General features: G+C 43.5%; 1 protein-coding gene, 1 long non-coding RNA gene and 1 other non-coding gene across 17 annotated transcripts in view; 1 reads left to right on the forward strand and 2 right to left on the reverse strand.

Annotated features, from left to right (window-relative positions):
* Positions 1 to 18,356, reverse strand: part of TPM3 (tropomyosin 3) — a 28,592-nt gene that overhangs the window by 7,598 nt on the left and 2,638 nt on the right. For 2 of the 15 annotated variants that reach the window (XM_045545164.1, XM_045545173.1), the window contains exons 1-7: positions 13,688 to 13,944; positions 8,092 to 8,225; positions 6,642 to 6,759; positions 6,453 to 6,523; positions 5,692 to 5,767; positions 4,292 to 4,354; positions 4,045 to 4,114 (exon numbers count right to left, since the gene is read on the reverse strand). In XM_045545164.1, the coding sequence (XP_045401120.1) occupies positions 4,045 to 4,114; positions 4,292 to 4,354; positions 5,692 to 5,767; positions 6,453 to 6,523; positions 6,642 to 6,759; positions 8,092 to 8,225; positions 13,688 to 13,819 (664 nt within the window). In that variant the 5' untranslated portion in view covers positions 13,820 to 13,944. Of the gene's footprint in view, positions 1 to 2,000; positions 2,196 to 2,918; positions 3,002 to 4,044; positions 4,115 to 4,291; positions 4,355 to 5,053; positions 5,130 to 5,691; positions 5,768 to 6,452; positions 6,524 to 6,641; positions 6,760 to 8,091; positions 8,226 to 13,687; positions 13,945 to 18,356 lie in introns of those variants that run through there. The other 13 variants (XM_045545161.1, XM_045545171.1, XM_045545166.1 and 10 more) reach the window with 12 other exon arrangements.
* LOC123636093 lies at positions 7,444 to 7,584 on the reverse strand. The gene has a single exon (XR_006734314.1). It is a non-coding gene; the product is annotated as a U4 spliceosomal RNA (small nuclear RNA).
* On the forward strand, positions 14,099 to 15,698 carry LOC123634015. The gene is made up of 3 exons (XR_006733843.1): positions 14,099 to 14,423; positions 14,847 to 14,918; positions 15,588 to 15,698. It is a non-coding gene; the product is annotated as an uncharacterized LOC123634015 (long non-coding RNA).

Consider the following 18,356-nt stretch of genomic DNA (forward strand, 5'->3'; position numbering starts at 1 on the left):
CCTGTTTCAAAAAAACAAAACAAAACAAAAAACAAACAAACCCGCCTCAGAATTGTGTAGAGTAAAACAATTTTAGAAACAAGAGTAGGTTTGAAGAAAATAATGTGGGTAGCATGCAAATATGACAAAAGCCATCAAAAATGATATGCACATGACTGATATTTGGGAATCATCATCTTAGTAAATAACTGCTAATCTGCTTGCCTTGTTTTTTCCCCCTTTTCTTTTTTTAATACAGACGGGATCTCGCTCTTCCTCAGGCTGGTCTTGAACTCCTGAGCTCAAGTGATCCTCCCGCCTCAGCCTCCCCAAGTGCTAAGATTACAGGAGCCACCACTCTCGGCCTCTAATACTCTGAGCTACCAAATTAACTTTTTTTTCTTTGAGACGGAGTCTCGCTCTGTTGCCCTGGTTAGAGTGCAATGTCATCATCGTACCTCACTGCAACCAAACTCCTGGGCTCAAGCCATCCTCCTGCCTCAGCCTCTGGAGTAGCTAGGACTACAGGTGTACGCCACCATGTCTAGCTTTTTTTAAAAATATTTTTTGTAGAGATGAGGCCTTGCTATGTTGCCCAGGCTGGTGTTGAACTTCTGGCCTCAATCCTCCCACCTCAGCCTTCCAAAGCACTGGGATTACAGGCATGAGCCACCACGCCCTGCCTATTTTGTTATCTCTTTAAACAGAATGCACAATATTCAGTATCCTTCAACTCAACTCTGTGGAAAATCCAATCGTTTGGAACCCAATGAAAATGAATAGGCAAGTTTTAACATGTTTATTATGTATTCCTTGCCTTCTTCCATGAGTCTTTCCTAATCATTCCCACTGGACTCTTTCCCCGCCTTGAACTCTCACAACACTTCATTATTTGTGGCACTCATCACACAGAATTTTCAGCTTTATGTATGTTCTCTCTCCTACTTGATTCTGAGCAACCTGAGGTTAGGAATGGTGCCTATATCTTTATTTCTGTACCCATCTTAAAACCCTATACCTAGAAGACACTAATAAGTGTCAGCTGGATAAATGAATCTGTACCTTACTCTCAAAGGATACGTGGCAGAGAGAAATGGTATGGACAGAAAGGAACGTGAATTTGATGTGAGACTTGATGTTTTAGATTAGGGAAAAATTCTTTAACTGGCTGTATCTGTTTAAAAGAAAAGCAAGTTTTAAATACATACTCTGCTGAGAAATTGAAGTACAATTAGGTGCTTAGGTTAGTATAATTGACAGCTATACTACCCAGATATCTCTGCTGTGTAAACTGGAATGGGAGTTTCTGAAATGTTGATATTCAATTCCACAATATGAACCAAGAACAATTTCATTAGCAGAAATCTGCATATGTAATAAATCCCCATGTGCACATTATTTGAAATATGCATGATTGGTTGTTTTAGATTTTATAATAATAATTTCTTACTTATATCCCACTAGCACATGCTAGCAAGCCTCAAATATGTAAGAAAAGTTTAAAGAAGATAAGGTGAAACTGTTGAGAATTCTATCCACTATGTATTTTTCTGTAACTTGGGATGATACAATTACTCAATCTTAGCCATAATATATATAGGTTCACTGGATGTTCTGAGGATGCACCATTTGAACCACTGGTAAAAGGGTAGAGATTGTGTACTGAGAAGCACTTCAATGGTCTCTCAACCTTACTACATTGCAGGAGGATCTAAAGAAAGAACGGAAACACTGTAGGCAGGATGATTTAAGAACTTGGAAGTAAAGGACTTAGATAATCTTTTTCAGCTTGAGGAATAAGACTAGAATTCCTACCTAAGGAAACTACTAGTCTACCACTCTTGTAGACTCAGAACAGCCCAGTTTAAATGTCAGGAAAAAAACAGACACACACAAAAGTGGCTTTGATTACATAAGTCAGAGGAGGGGGAGCCTACGATAGCTGTTTTCCACATCACACACCCAAGGCTCCTTCTTAGGGACAGCAGCAGCTTTGTCAAGGACACAAATGCAGGGTGGCATGAGATTTCCAACAGCTTAACATTTTAATTTGGGGTGAGGATAGAAAACAATACATGAGTTGCTTTGTACCCCCCAAATCCTAATGTACTGGGGTCCAGCCAGGCTGACCCAAATGGAATCCAGAGCGAGTGGGGTGTTGGGTTCCCCGAGGAAAGGGGGCAGATCCAGAACAGAGCAGAAACGGTGACAATTATCTGTATGAAAAAGTAAGGATACTCTAAGTGAGAAGGACTAGCATCAACCTACATAACAATTTGGGAGAAAGGAAGAGGAAAAAAGGGAAGAGGTGGCAGCAGGAATAAAAGAGAGCCAGACACTTCAGCCTGAGACATTTGGCTTCTTTTCAGGGTTAGTGGGAAAAATACAAAGAGGCAGATTAGCATCAAGGATCAGGGATCCACAGCAAACAGATGAAGTCCCCAATAACTTTTTGGTGCTGTTTACTATTTGGCTTGCTTCTAGGATTTAGCTCAATTCTTAGGTGAATTTGGTATTTCCCATCTTGGGTGTTTCCCCTGAACTTTAATATCAGGACATAAATCAAATACACCCAGGAGATCTGAATTTTGTTATCATGTGTTAGAGCCCAGGTCACTGGCTCTCTGGGCCCTATTTCCTTAGCTGTATGGATCTACTTTTAGCACTATCCCTTTTGAGAAGACTAAATTTGAGAAACAAATTAAAAAATTACAATGTAATGAAGAAACTATGATTACACCAAGGTCAATCAAGGTTCTACCACTAATTCAAGATTAAATACCTCCCCGCTTCTACCAAACAAGTAACCAGCACCAATGTTCTAAAGATAAGAGTAGAGATTCTAGTTTCCAAAGGACAAAACCAAAGCACACTATGCATAGCCTGTATCCCCACCCACCCACAAGCCAAGATCCCAGCCCCACTCTGCTGTCAGATAGTTACATAGAGGTCATGTCATTGAGGGCGTGGTCCAGCTCCTCGCTAATGGCCTTGTACTTCAGTTTCTGGGCATAGAGCTCATCTGGACAGGCACAGGAACCACAGGGAGGAATGAGGGGACAGAGTGAAAGATTTCAGAAGCAGATGAAGAGAGGGAATCATTAGAAATTAGGAAAAGTGTGTCTGTGGGTCTAATACCAGTTAGAGAAACATCTACGCTGGCAGCCATGACTGGACATTTTCAGATCCAGTGTTCCCTAGGATCGAATGCACTTCTTGATGCCTCTAATTGATTGCAGCAAGGGTTGAGAACCTGGGCATAGTCATGACTAGAAACTCTTATTATCAAGGCACTCAAGAGGATACCACTCCCACCCAGTTACCCAAATTCCTAGCAGTGGTAACAATTTAACAAAATTAGAAAAGGGAGAGAGTACATATCCCTATTTAGACACCAATTCTCTGCATACCAAATGTGACCCTTAATGTGCTGGAATGGTTCAAGAGTAAGGCCTATTTGTGGCCCCTCTGCTCCACAGGTTGCCTCCTGAAACTCTTCCAAACATCCTGCTACTTAGAGCATACCAAAGGAGCATATCTCAGGGTTCTTGAAACAGAAGATACTTTCCCTTGTCAGGGTGGATGCAGTTGCCAAACTACAGGGGACAGAGATATTTAGAAAGCCCTTGGCATTAGTCAGTGCCGAGACATGGTTATTCCACAACTTCAATTCTTGTGCTCTACCACTTGAGTGGTGAATAGGACTGCCAAAAGTAGCCATGGGGTGACATGTATCTTTGTTGCCTTTTGAAATCATGGCTTTCATTTAAACCTATAGACTAAAGATTTAAAACCATGAAATTAAAGGTAAATGGAGCCATTACCAGTCTCCTCAAAAAGGAAACAAATTCCAGAATGTTAAAGTCTTATTAAAGGAAAAGATTAAAGGTAAAAACCCAACGCTAGGGATCACCCCATTTGTCTAGTTGTGGCATAGGACAGGGCACACAATACATGCCAAATCACTGCCAACTCCCTTTGATGTACAGGAAAAGAGACTAACAGTTAATGGGCAAGGTCTTCCTCTATATTTCTCTATTTCAATCCCTCTCCCAGGTTCCATACCTTCCAAATCATCAATTGTCTTTTCCAGCTTGGCTACCGATCTCTCAGCAAACTCAGCACGGGTCTCTGCCTGAGGAAATACGAAATCAGTCAGAATCAGAGATGAAGACAGAAAAGAAGTATCTCTGTTTCTTCCACTTTCTACTTCCAAACCTATGAGAACTGAAGCCAGCCAGTCTAAATCCGCATTAATGCCTTATAGACCTCCAAATGTTTTGGGTCCCTCCCTATAATCCCCTCAGCTCACCTCCTTGAGTTTATCAGTAAGAATCTTTATCTCTTCTTCATATTTGTCTTCTTTTTGAGAATACTATAAAAGAAGTAGAATAAAAATTTCAGAGTAGAAATTGGTCACACAGACAATACCCTCCTCCCTACATTTACTCTTACATTGAATATGCTCTTAGATTTAACGTGTTAAATGGTCCAAGAGTAAGAGCAAGGCCCTGCTCTGGACAACAGGTCCTTAAAACCCAAAAGTCTATGTCTTTAGAGCCTTGATACCCTCAGTTTAGAATCCTCCATGACTTTTATTTTTAAAATGAACCTAAGCTTCGATTTCATTCTGGCTAACCCAAGGACGTGTTGCTCCTTTCTCCTGCTTAATGAGGAGGAGTGACACCCCACGGCCACATGACTAAAACACTCCCACATGATGGTAGAGAAGTCATTTGTCTGGATTGCTCATTAGGTCTCAGAGTTGATTCTGTTACCCCCATCTGTGTGCTAGAAAATCTATTAGGGCCCCTGATTATTGCCTTTCAGCACAGCAGTATTAGCCTGAGGAGCACATGACTCCATGCACCTGAGACCATGAAGTTATTTTTACCTAAAGCAATCAAAGTGCACAGGAATTAGCACTAAACCCAGAATCTGAATAGATAATAGGTGGGTAGGAAGAGGACACATCTCACTGGATTATATAAGGAATGGGTGTCTCCAGTCTTTCATCAAGGGCAGGGCTGGGCCCAGGCCCCAAAGCCTGTCACTTTCATAAACCAGCCCCTACCTTCTCCGCCTGAGCCTCAAGAGACTTGAGGTTGTTGGTGACATTCTTCAGCTCCTCCTCCAGCTCAGAACACTTACTGTGAATATTTTAAATACCGCAGGAGAGGAAAGGGGAAAGGAAGAGAATAAAAAAAAGGAGAGAGACACATAGACGTGAATTGAACCTATATGTAGAGAGAGTTGGAAGGCATACTGGGGAAGAGAAGTTCCCAGGTAACCTGAGCAAGCATAGACCCTCCTCCCTCTACCATAGAGCATGTTAGGAGCTGGAAACTCCTGAGCTCAGAATGTTTGGATACTAATGATGAAAGAATACTTGAGAGAAATCACTACCAGGAACAAGTCATAAGTGCTACCTGGGGTGGAGGTGGGAACGGATGCCCAACCCAAACAGTCCCCCAAATCACCCAAGGGAAGGAGAGACCCTGTAGAGAGGCAGCGGAGTAACTAGGAAAGAAGAGATGAAAGATGCTAAGTAAGTGGAAAAGAATGGAGCATTCCATGAAGAGATGAGAAAGCACTCAACAAATCAACCAGTGGAGGGGAGGAAGCTGCAAAACAAAAACAAAACAAAACAAAACAAAACAAAACAGAACTACACCATACACATAACCTTGCTGTGGGTTTAATGGTTAGTACCTTTTCTTCAGCAGCGCTCAGACACTTCAGGTTCTGGTCCATCAGTCTGATCTGCTCATCCATCTCTCGGCAACGGCTGTTAGTGATAGTCATGGGGGTGGCACAAGCCAGGTTGTGGGGAGGGAGAAAGGGCAAAAAGGGACACAGCAAGAAAACAAGCAGCAAAATGGAAAAAAAAATATATATATATACATATATATTCAAAAAATGGGAAAAAAACACCACGATGGTCATGGTATGTTATGCCAGGGAGAGGAGAATGCAAGGGAAACACAAACACATATGCATCAGCACTGACTTTGTTATACAAGGCCCAGAAGGTGCCACTGGGGGTGGGGGGTAGTTATTATCTGCCCTTGCCCTAAGGTTCACTAGCATATTGGCAAAGTAGTAAAAACAGACACCAGATCTTAAGTCAATATAGCTACCTTGATGCCCCCAAAAGAAATACACCCCAGGTAGAAAGACCCAAGAGGGTCTTCCAGTTAACTGTTCACCATCTATTAGTCTTTATTATCCCACAATTTGTAAATCCTACCAACAAGAGATAAGAAAGGTTCATTTGTCACTTGTCACTAGTCAAGTTAAGAGTAAGGAAGCCTAAAGCCATTCTTACGGTCTAAAAAAGCACTATAGATGATTCCCACTCCCTAGGCCCTGTTTAACAAGGTTGAAGGAATGCTAGTTTATTCGTATTAGGGCCCAAGCCAAAGGAGAAGGTCCAGAATGGTATGACAAGATTTGGGGAGCAAGATACTCACGACTCTGCCAGCTCAGCTCGTTCCTCTGTGCGTTCCAAGTCTCCTTCAATAATCACTAACTTACGAGCCACCTACAGGAAAAGATCCCAGTATAGTTCAGTGAAGCAAAGGAGGAGACATTTCCCTCATGATTCTTTGCAGAAGCCTGATTATTACTGAAGAAAGAAGAACAAACAGAAGGTGACTTACCTCTTCATACTTCCTATCTGCCTCTTCTGCAATATGTTTAGCTTCTTTGAGTTGGATTTCCTGGAGTTCCATCTTTTCTTCATCTTTTAAGGCCCGGTTTTCAATCACCTTCATACCTCTGCCAGAAATAGGACAAACGCAATACTGACACCCTGAGGAGTGTCACCAGCTCCATTCCAAGGGACTCAGAAAAGCACCTTTTAAAGCCCATTCCCTTCCATTTGCTGCTCAAATGGAAATCCCACAGCCTGACTCCCATATCTTAGTTTAATTATTTCACTGAAAAAATTGTCTTATAAAAAACGATATATGCTTATTAAGAAATTAAATATTCAAATGTATAGTCTAAGGGTAAAAAGTAAGTCTCCTTTCCCACCTCTAGTCTTGTTCACCAGAGGTAATCTCTATTACACCACTCTGTAACTTGTTTGTCTCATTTTCTATAATTTGGACACTACACTGTAATAGTATATGCATAGCTGCCTCACTCATTTTCACAGCTGCCCAGTGTTAATGTACCCCTATCAGGGCATTTTTAATTTGGAAAAGCCTTAGTTGTCAAGCACCTCTGTTCTACTTTTAACTCACATGTGGCAAGGAGCCAATTGGCTATTTTCACACACATGAACTGTGATTTGGTTCAAGGATCATGGTTCTCAACCAGGGCCACACATTAAAATTAGCTGAAGAACTTTTACATACATCAATGCCCAGGCCCCTCTTGCACTTGATCCTAATTGAACTACAGTGGGATCTAAGCATTCACGTATTTTGTTATTTTTTTTAAACCAACAAAGTTCAGTCTCTGTAGAGACTGTCAAAAATTGCCAATGCTGACTACATTTTAAGCCGTCACGGCAGGGTATTGGGAAAAGCTTTCAATTAGCAATAATTGTGCCTCAGATAAACCTCATTGGCTACAATACTGCCACTGCACAAAGCTTATGTATTTTAAACTCCCCAGTGATGCCCCCTCACCCCCAACCACGATTCTAATAGTACAACCAGGGCTGAGGTTTATTAAAATATAGATTGCTGGGCTCCACCTCCAGAGTTTCTGATTCAGCAGCATCAGGGGTAGGTGCTGAGAATTTGAATTTTTACCAAGTTCCCAGGTGTTGCTGATGCTGGTCTGGGACCTAACTTTGAGAACCTCTGCTTTAGGAGGACTAATCACATAAATAGAAGTTTATGATCCAAAAAGTAGAAGTCATACTGGTGGGCTCGTTTTAAGGTTCATTAGGTCAGTTTACAGAGAAAGCCCAATTACAAAAGGGCCACAGCATCTAGGTAACTCTTACTCTCTCTGTCTTCAAGGGGCAAGAATATACAGAACTAAAGGAAAGAAGATCCTGCAAGATACAATTACTATTTTAAAAACAAGGCCTATAAGGCAATCTTCATCAGACCTTCTTTTGAAATCCATACTCTATCAGGCTCCCCTACACACCTCTCACTCTCATCAGCAGCTTTTTCCGCTTCCTCCAGCTTTTGCAGGGCAGTGGCCAGGCGCTCCTGAGCACGATCCAGCTCCTCTTCAACCAGCTGGATCCTACGGTTCAAGGAAGCCACCTCAGCCTCAGCCTGTGTTTGAATGAAAGAATGGAAAAGGGAAGCAGAGGCACAGTGAAAAGAACTATGACAGTAAGACTAGGGTTGACTACCATGAAGAAGCTAGAGTCTAACAGGGTAAAACCTGTCTTAGCTCAGATGCTAAAAGACCAACACAATTTTATATACATATATATTTTTTCCCTCCCTTTCCCATCAACAAACTCTCATATGTTCCACAGGAAGAGTGTTTTAAAACTCAGTTCCTTGCCCAGCCCAGTGATAGTTAGTACCACCTCCTTTTCTGGAGTCAGTTCAAATTCCTGAACACACTGGAGTCAGAAAAGGTAGCCAGTGAAGGGTTCCTCCTGCCTGAGCTCTGGCTTGGAGGTGTGTCTCACCCTCAGTGACTTTCTTATAAGTGTCTCACAAAGTGAAAAAATAAATAAACAAGTTTTCTTAAAGAGGGAATCTTGGATTACCTATTAATTTGCTGTTTAACTCAAGTTGTTAACCCTCTAGTCACCTTACCCTAATAGATCAGGAGGATAACTAGCCTAGGGAACGTTTTCCAGAATAGACTTCCAGACTGGAAAGCAAAAGAATGGAACATTGGGATACTTACCCCCCCATCCCTTCAACTTGCTCCCCTACCCCTTCTCTCCCTGGCCTCCATCCCACAGTGAAATACAGACTAGAGTCCAAGTAAACCCATGCTGCCTTCCTGGCAATGGAATAAGAAGCAAGGAAAGGGGGAGGCAGGCTAGACATGGATAAATTCTAATGGTAGAAAAGCCTCCTTCCTATAACTGCCTTTCCCCCCACCTCCCCCCACCTTCACTGGAGGCAGGTATGCTGACTGCCACAACCATACAAGAATTTAATCTGCCCCACACACCACCCACAGTTCAGATGCTTATCCAAGTGCCTGGTAAACACGATCTCTCTTCTACAGCCCAGACTGTGCCTGAATTCTATTACCCTGCTTTCCTCCTGGCAGTCAGGGGTGGGGGCAGCTACAGAAATAATCTGGGCCACCAGCCCCTGTGAGGAGGGCTATAGCCCCAAAGACTCCTGTTAACAATCAAGACTAGCACAAAATTTCTATAAACATGGTAGGTTCAAGGGACTGGGAAGGGGGGGAGGTAGAGATCTAACTACCAGACTACAGGAAAAAAAAAATCGAGAAGTCAACATAAGATGAAATCATAAAGAAATTATTTGTGTCTCTACTATTCAAAACACCACAAAGACAAGTATTCTCTGGTTCTGTCTCTTCCAGGAAAGCAGATGTCCTGTAGGACAACATATTTCTTCTCAAAAACCCAACAAAGCCAATCCGTCAAGAGCAGATTAGGCTATCAGGCAAGAACTATGAAAGACTGTTAGTGCAATGATTTGCCTCCCTTCAGATGAAAAATGGAACTAGATTTGGAGGAAGCTCATGAAATATAAGTCCCCATCCGGCTCACCAGTAGTTACCCAAACTGGAGTAGAAGATAACAGGCTATGGGGGCGGGGTGTACGGTTTCCATGACAACAAGCTGGCTCAGGCAGTTTCTCCCACAAATCAGCATTTACAATAGAATTCTCGGCAAGGCTGAAAAGGGAGGAGGAGAAAACACATCTTGGTGTCCTCACAAGAGCATGCACACATCAACAAGCCTGTATCAAAAGCAGAACCCAAAACAGGAGTCCTAGCAAAAGCTTCAGAGACCCTGAGGGTGGGAGTGACCAGGACTTCACTGTTCTCTTTTTTTTGTCCTCCCAGAGGATTAGTTCTCTTTACAATGAAACAAAAGCCCACAGAATCAAGATCTATTACTCTTTTTAAAGGAATAAGGAAGACAACCTGACTTTTCTCTCAAGCCAGAGGCTATCCACAATGTCTGTCCCTTTCAGGTCAAATAACATAGTACCAAAAAATTGAACAGAGCTACTTTTTGCAGACCAGACCATCCATGGCCCTAGGAAACATTAAGCTTTGTGCCTTCCTAATCAACCTAGGTTTTAGCATGCCTGCCCAGAGGTGGTTTCAGTCTCTCAGTCTGTCCATCTCTGCCCAGCTTGGAGGATATACACTACTATGAGGTCCTTCCCTTCAGGTAATAACAGGACTCTCCACTACCCAGGAAGCAAAGATCCCAGGGGTGGGAGTGGAACACAGCAGCAATTTGGTCACATTAGAAGATGGCTGACAACAGCTTCAGCTATGAAATGAATTTGATTTAAATGCTACCATTCTACACTCCAAGGAGATTCCCTAAGTATGCCACACCCCTCAAGGCATGAAACTGACAGGGCACTGGTGCTCAGAGGCAGAACAGGGCCAAGGACAGAAGGGGATTAGTCTAAATCTGGCATTCTGCCACGCTGGGGTTTCTCTTTTTAGATAAAAGCCACAGATGGAATTCAAATGAAAAAGAGTACTAGGAAAGTTAGGTTTGAGCCCTGTGAGTAAAGGACCGCTGGAGTTCACTGCAAGCACAAATGCATCTATCCAGGGAGATACTGTGTCCTTGGGGACTTTAAATGTCATAAAGGGGGAGGCAAGTTAGAAGGGAGTAGAGCTTTCTGCCCTAGAGTAAACAAAGGTGGAGCCTAACTGGAGGCACTCAGAGCAAAGGGCTATTTGCTTCTTCCTGTGTGTGTTCTAGTATGAAGGGAAGAGAAGGCAACCAGCAGGAAAGCAAATCCCAACCAAAGAAAGGTGATAAAGCCTGTTGCTTATCCACCAGACCCCACAATAGTCAAACATTCTAACCTCCTTCAGAGACTAAAAATTTCAGATTAAAGCCAGAATCAAAACTGCCGTTCAAAGCCCACTCACTTCCTCAACAGTACTCCTAAATTTTTTAGACCAGAAAAAAACAAAAAAGAAAAATATCAGGGGAAGTTAGGAGACAGGTACTAAAAACAGATAAGGTAAACTGTACATTTAAAAATAGTTACAATAGTAAATTTTATGTTATGTACATTTTTACCACCACTACCACAAAAAAAGTAAGAAAAAAAGACTGCATAGAAATACTATGTTGCCATCTGTTTATATTTAAACCAAAGTACAACACAAAACTGAAAGTGGATTTGACAAAGTGTTATATTATAAAAGGTCAATCTCCAGCCCAAGAGCAGAAAAGGACAGGTCCTAGAACAACTCTACTATCTTAGTTTTGGACTCATCCAGCTTCCCAACAAGGGTGGCCTGGATGCTCACACAAAGCAACCAGAAAAATAATGAAATGACAATCCCACTAACAGCATGTGATACGATCAGAGAGTTTCAGTTCCAGAGGAGGGAGGAGCCTACAAACCCCACATTCCAGAATACCCTAAGAGGGTAACAGGTAGCCCAAGCATCCCCCTCCCTTCCCATGGGTGTCGTCTTCTCAGTAGGGGTTCAAAGTTCACTAGAGCAGAAAGTCAAAAGATTAGGCTCCCACAAGTTGGAAAGTAGAAGACAGTGGTTTCATCAGTATTTAACTATCGCCTTACTTCCCCATTCTAAAGACTTCCTCACTAGACCTCAGGACAATAAGCAAATCTGGCAGGCACTGAGTGAGGGAGTAGCTTAAGAAACAACTGATGCTGCTCACTTTGCTGCTTATCACCTCAAAGTCACCAAGGGTGGAAAAAAGGAAGCCAAATTATCCTACAAGCAAAATTACCAAATCCTGGGGGGAAAATCATCACCCACCCTAGAATACTGCTAGGATGCCCTGATCCTAAGACTCTGCAGTTCAACACAATGCCAATTCCTTTGGCCATCCTCTGTCTTTCCCTTTAAGGTTATCTGTTCTTCAGAACAAAAGAGATGAGAAAGTGTCACTAGTCATAAAGAGTCACCCAGCCAGTCCATCTCACTTGAGTTGATAATTAGAAGTTGCTGGCATACTGAACAGAGGAAAAATCCACCTAAAAAAAAAAGCTGACTAAGGAAGACAAGCAGCTCCAAGCATCTCCATGCCCAGTTATAAAAATAAGTGAGTATTCTAACAATCTTTAAGTATTAACCTGGAGACCTGGGGGGCAACTGTTCCCCCGCCTTCCCGCCCTTTTCCGAATTCTACTCCTCTCCCTCCCAAAAATATTAATTCTCAGTTACTCCCCAGAGGAACAGCCAAAAAATGCACAAAAAACAAAAAAAAAACTTACCAAGGCAAAGAACACCAATAAACCACAAGAGTTCTTTCATTGGGTATTCAAATTTTAAGAACAGTTACTTTACTTTCTAGTCTCAAGATCCTCCAAAACCAAAGCCTCAGCTCAGGGGGGATCAGTTCCACCCACTAGACTGCACTCTAGTCTAGGCCTGGAAAGTCTTATGCCTTAGTAAAACAAGTCAATCATTTCCAAACAGAAAGTGGTTTCAAGAAATCACTAGAATCACCATTTGTTCCTCCAACATCTTATGTTCCAACTTTAAGTTGGAACAAATTATTTATTGAACTTAAAAAAAAAAAAAAGACACCGGGATAATTGGGAAATGAGCAGAGAAACATCACTAGAGCTACCTAGAACTCATCATTCTGTCCCCATCCACTATATTGCCCGAGTCAATCAGAAACCTTGAGATTGGTACGCCATCTGATTCTCTGCCATGCACTCGCTTATCATCTCTGCTTGGTAGAAATGTTCTTTCTTAACCAGTTCAACTTGCACTGATCACACTTCAGCAATAAAGGCCTGAATCTGGCAGAAGTTCCTGCCTTCCAGGTCATCATGGGTAGGGCCAGGCAAGTTTAGTTGGCTCCTACACTTGTACTAACGTAGAAGTACCATCTCCTCCCCTCTCGTTTCACGTCGATTCAGAGAGTGGGTGTAGCAGTTAGCAGTTGCAAGAGCACCCCGTAAGAGGAAAGGGCCCCAGGCCGGAGCACAAGAGGCAGTCCCTGTGGTCTCAAGGTTCTCTAGGGAGGGAGGGCACGGCGCTTCCTCTCAGCCGACTGCTGCCTCATTTCCTGAGCAGGCGGAGGGAGCGGAAAAGCTGCCAGCAGGCCAGGCCGGGGGCTTTCCGGCGGTTCCCACCCCGCAACTCTCACCCTTTCACAGAAGGTTCGGCCCTACCCCTCACAAACGAGAAAAGTACCCACCCACTCTCACCTCTTGGGCCGGAAACCCCAAGCAAGAGCAAAGTTCTCCCACCCATCATGGGGAAGTGGGGGAGGGAGAAGCCGCTGAGCCCTCCCCCAGCCGCGCCCGGATCCAAGGGACTGAATGAATGACCTGGGAAAAAAGAGAAGGAAAGCCACTCCCCAGGCTCACGTAAGGCTCAATTCCTTCAAAGGTCAAGCCTGTTCGCCCGAGCACTCAGTTCCCTCTTCGCCTCCTTGCAGTCCTACCGGGGCTGAGCCCCACCCATCCTGTGGGCTCGAACTTCATCTCCGAGCTTGCTGGCTCCCAAAGGACAGTGCTCGACAGCAAAAAGGACCCTATTTGGGCTCCCGGCTGCACCAGCGCCTGCCCCTCCCTCATGCGCCTTGCCCTCTCCGTACCTGTTCCCGGGCCCGCCTTTCTCCCTCCACTTCCCGCTGGAGGCGCTCGGCTCTTTCCTCTGCATCATCGGCCTGCTGTTGCAGAACCTGGATCTTGCGCTTCACCGCCTCGATGGTGGTGATCCCAGCCATAGTGCCTACCCTGCTCCTGCTAGCGCTCCGGCTTCTGCCTCCTCCGCTCGGCGTTGCAGCCGCTCCTCACCCCTGCTTCCGCCTGCTCCGCCCTGAAATACCGGAACTCACCCACCCGCCCGGATGTGACGCTACAGCTGCCGCGCCCTCCCACCGCCAGGCAGGCGGGAAGGCAGTCCAGTGGAGGGAGAGCCGCCGCTGGGAGCGAGGGGCGGGGCCTTCCAGTCGCCCTAGGCAACCACTCCCAGCCTTACCTTGGGCCAGTAAAGGGGGGCGGGGTTGAGAAGAGGGAGGGCTACCATGGTAACTGGGAGGCGCGTCTTGGTCTAGCCTCTCCAGGCCGGCCGCCCACAATGGTTGGGCCGTTTACAAGTGTACTAACCTTACCCTCACGCAGTGACCCCGACTCCCCCAACGCCAGCCTGCCACCACTTACCAATTAAGGCACTCTGTATCCTCTCCATGATATAAACATCCTACCATTCTCTGTTTCCACATACCCCGCGACAGACTCCAAAAACAGTTTCTAAGAAAAGCCTAAAGGACTTTCTGGGTCTCATCTTCAAAAGAGCCCCACTTCAACCTCCTTTCAAAGTCTGCTCAGGTAGGTTCCTGCAAGTCAATGAAGGGAACTACGGGGGTGGAAGATATGGGCAAATTGGCAAAGTTCTCATTCTATTTGGCATCAGTTATGAACTTACGTGTTCCATTCAGAATACCAGTCTTTTCCCCTGTTATTTTTGAGAGTCAATATGCACCATCAATAAGCCAGCTTGCCAGCCCCTCCAAACCTTGGAAGGATTCAGGACTTGATAATTTAATTCAGTCATCACATACAATTCCTTTTGTAGATGTGGAAGATGTCTTATGCTCACCTTTTTATCAGGAAGGAATCTTCTATTGCAGACCATTGTTAACCAGATCCTTGTGCAATAGCAAGATATGAGTGCCTGAAAAACTGCTGTGGAATTGAGCCTCCATTCTGTATTATAACTTTCACCAATTTCAGTGTCACTTCTTCTTCTAGGTACTCCAAGGAACTATTTATGAATTGGAAACTGCCCCTATAGTGCCATGCAGGATTTCTGGGAGCACAGTGGTAAAGAGACTTGAGAATTTTATCTTATTCTTTGCATTCGCCCCACCTTCCAAGTAAATAATAATGATAAATCTCTCCTCTGGTATAGCTGTCTTTTCCCCTAAAAAATCTGAAGGTAGAACAGGACTTAGGGCTGGGCACAGTGGCTCACTCCTGTAAATCCTACCACTCTGGGAGGCCAATGCAGGAGGATTGCTTGAGCTCAGGAGTTGGAGACCAACCTGAACAAGAATGAGACCCCATCTTTACTAAAAATAGAAAAAATTAGCTGGGCGCTGTGGCACGTGCCTATAGTCCCAGCTACTCGGGAGGCTGAGACAGGAGGATCACTTAAGCCCAGGAGTTTGAGGTTGCTGTGAGCTAGGCTGACGCCCCAGCACTCTAGCCCCGGCAACAGAGTGAGACTCTGTCTAAAAAAAAAAAAAGAAAGAAAGAAAGAAACCAAACAGGACTTAGAATTAAGAATCCTACAACCCTACCTCCTGAAAGAAATAGTAGACAAGACAGTTACTGCCCTTTATATCTGGTTCTAAGGAGGCTCCCTCCAGAGGCTCTGTCTTCTTATCTCTTTTTGGAAATACTGAACAATGAGACTATTCAGAAGAAAAAACTTGGACAGACAATAATTTTCTCAATAGAGTGTTTTGTATACTTTGATTTTTCCTCCAGGAATTGAGAATGAAGAGCAGGGTTCTCTCAATAAACTCTACCCTAATGGCCTAAGAGTTTTTCCAGCTTGCTTTGGAGAAGTCTATCAGAGGGACTGTAGAAGCGGAAGTGAGAGTTTGTCATCTGGGTGTTAATCAGCAGGGGGCACTACTGAACCTCCCTGTGCCCTAGTAAAGAAGCAGAAGACCTCATCCTAGACAAACCAAAAGGGTGTTGAGAGCACCACTGCATTTCTGATGTTGGTAAATTTGAACAGATAATCTCCTCTTGATCCAGGGAAACAGATGGACTGACTCATGATAACCTTTAGAAGCACGATGGATAGGCAGCAAGGGGCCCAGTGCTATTGTTTTCCTAGTGACCAACAATACAATATATCAACAGGTGTATATGGCCATCCCTGTCCCTTTCCTCATCCCTCCCACCACCTGTCACTAAAAATGGGTATTGTGACTTTATGTCCTAACCATTGTACTCTTCTTTCCCCCCGTTTCTCCCTAAACAGCTTCTCTTTTTTTATTATTATTGTTATTTCCTGACCACTAGACAATGTGGGGTCTCCTAAACAGCTTCTGATTTCATCTCGGATTAAAATGATCTTAGGCATGGTTGCACAACCATGTGAATGTACTTACTGCCACTGAGCTGTATACTTAAAAATAGTTAAAATGGTAAATTTTATGTATGTGTTTTTTTTATCACAATTAAAAAAAAGAACATTAGACAAACTCAGGGAAGAAAAAAACAAAGTTTGAACTGGTCTTGCCACACCCTTACCCTTTCTTTGTTCAAGTAATCCTAGCAAATCCTACACTTACCAGAACTGCCTGTGTAAACATCCAGTTATTGACTCCCTCCTCCCTCTCTTCTCCTTATATCTACATCAAGGTAATACACTCTGTTTACCTATTTATTAATCTTAAGGTCAGAAACTGAGCTGTTAACTTCCTTTGTATTGAACAGAATACCCTCTCTCCAAAGATGCATATATTATGCTGCTGATGACTCTGGTTCATGCTGTCTACCTTAAATCTTGTTGCTCCTCATTATCTAGCATTTCTCCCAATTCCTTTAAACACTGTGCTTTCCTTCTTTGACCCTTTAAGGGAGGAGTCAGTAAACTTTTGCTCTACAGGGCCAGATGGTAAATATTTCTGGCTTTAGGCCAGGCACAGTGGCTCACACCTATAATCCTAGCACTCTGGGAGGCCAAGGCGGGCGGATTGTTTGAGCTCAGGAGTTTGAGACCAGCCTGAGCAAGAGCGAGACCCCGTCTCTACTAAAAATAGAAAGAAATTATATGGACAACTAAAAATATATATATAGAAAAATTAGCCGGGCATGGTGGCACATGCCTGTAGTCCCAGCTACTTGGGAAGCTGAGGCAGGAGGATTGCTCGAGCCCAGGAGTTTGAGGTTGCTGTGAGCTAGGCTGATGCCACGGCACTCTAGCCTGGGCAACAGAGTGAGACTCTGTCTCAAAAAACAAACAAACAAACAAAAAAACCCAAACAAACAAACAAAAAAATATTTCTAGCTTTGCAGATTGTATGATCTCTGTGGCCACTACTCAGTTGTAAAGAGAAAGCCAGTAGACAATATGTAAATGAATGAGCATGACTATGTTCCAATAAAACTTTATTTACAAAACCAGTTTGTTGCAGGATTTAACCCACAGGTGATAGTTTGCTGACCCTAGCTTTGAGAAAGACACCTTTCTTCTTCCTTCCATCTCAACCTGGCCTAACAAACTTTTGCCTCCTGGCCACAACTTTCCTCTTCTATTTCTTGCTCTTATACAGGGTACTTACTGACATGTTGGGAAAGCTAACAAGAGGGAGAGGGGTTGAGTGAGTATTTTTTTTTTACCGACGCTTTACATATTTAAATAATTTTTGGTGGTTTCCTGTATAAATATGAGGAATCTTCTTTCAAGTGAATATACCAAGTAGACCATGTCTAGGTAGGGGATGATGTGTGTGTGTGTGTGTGTGTGTGTGTGTGTGTGTGTGTGTAAAAGAACTTAAGATAGAATTCATCCCCAGGAAATCTCTTTGTCTTCCTGATATTGATGTATTATCTAGATCCTCTGTGTCATTCTCTGCCCCCCAAGATCTCAGGTTAGACTTGTTTGTTCTGTTTCTTGCTCCTGAAAACACCTCCTCAAGCCTACATACTAGCTGTTTAAGCCTAAGGACTTTCCCAGAGAGTTGTTACCCAACACCTTACAAAACTGTTATTAACTTGACATTGTGCTAGCCTATGAAAACGTCTATCGTAATGCCCATATATTAGAACCAGAGAGATCCATCCAACTGTCTCTGGAACCTAAGCTAGGCAACTCCAGCAGGCCATCAAGCACTTGCCCCAAAATCTGGGAGTAACCTGTGTTTATTTTGCAGTTTTTCAAGCTGGGACAATTAACAGTTTACAGTGGCCTAAGTTTTTTAGAAACAACGAGTTTATATAATGTATACCATCCAGTTTATATATATATATATATATTTTTTTTTTTAATTAATTTTTTTTTTTTTTGAGACAGAGTCTCGCTCTGTTGCCCAGGCTAGAGTGAGTGCCATGGCGTCAGCCTAGCTCACAGCAACCTCAAACTCCTGGGCTCAAGTGATCCTACTGCCTCAGCCTCCCGAGTAGCTGGGACTACAGGTATGTGCCACCATGCCTGGCTAATTTTTTCTATATATATTTTTAGCTGGCCAGATAATATCTTTCTATTTTTAGTAGAGACAGGGTCTCACTCTTGCTCAGGCT

Source organism: Lemur catta, chromosome 3 (assembly GCF_020740605.2).
Source record: "Lemur catta isolate mLemCat1 chromosome 3, mLemCat1.pri, whole genome shotgun sequence".
NCBI classification, from domain to species: domain Eukaryota; kingdom Metazoa; phylum Chordata; class Mammalia; order Primates; family Lemuridae; genus Lemur; species Lemur catta.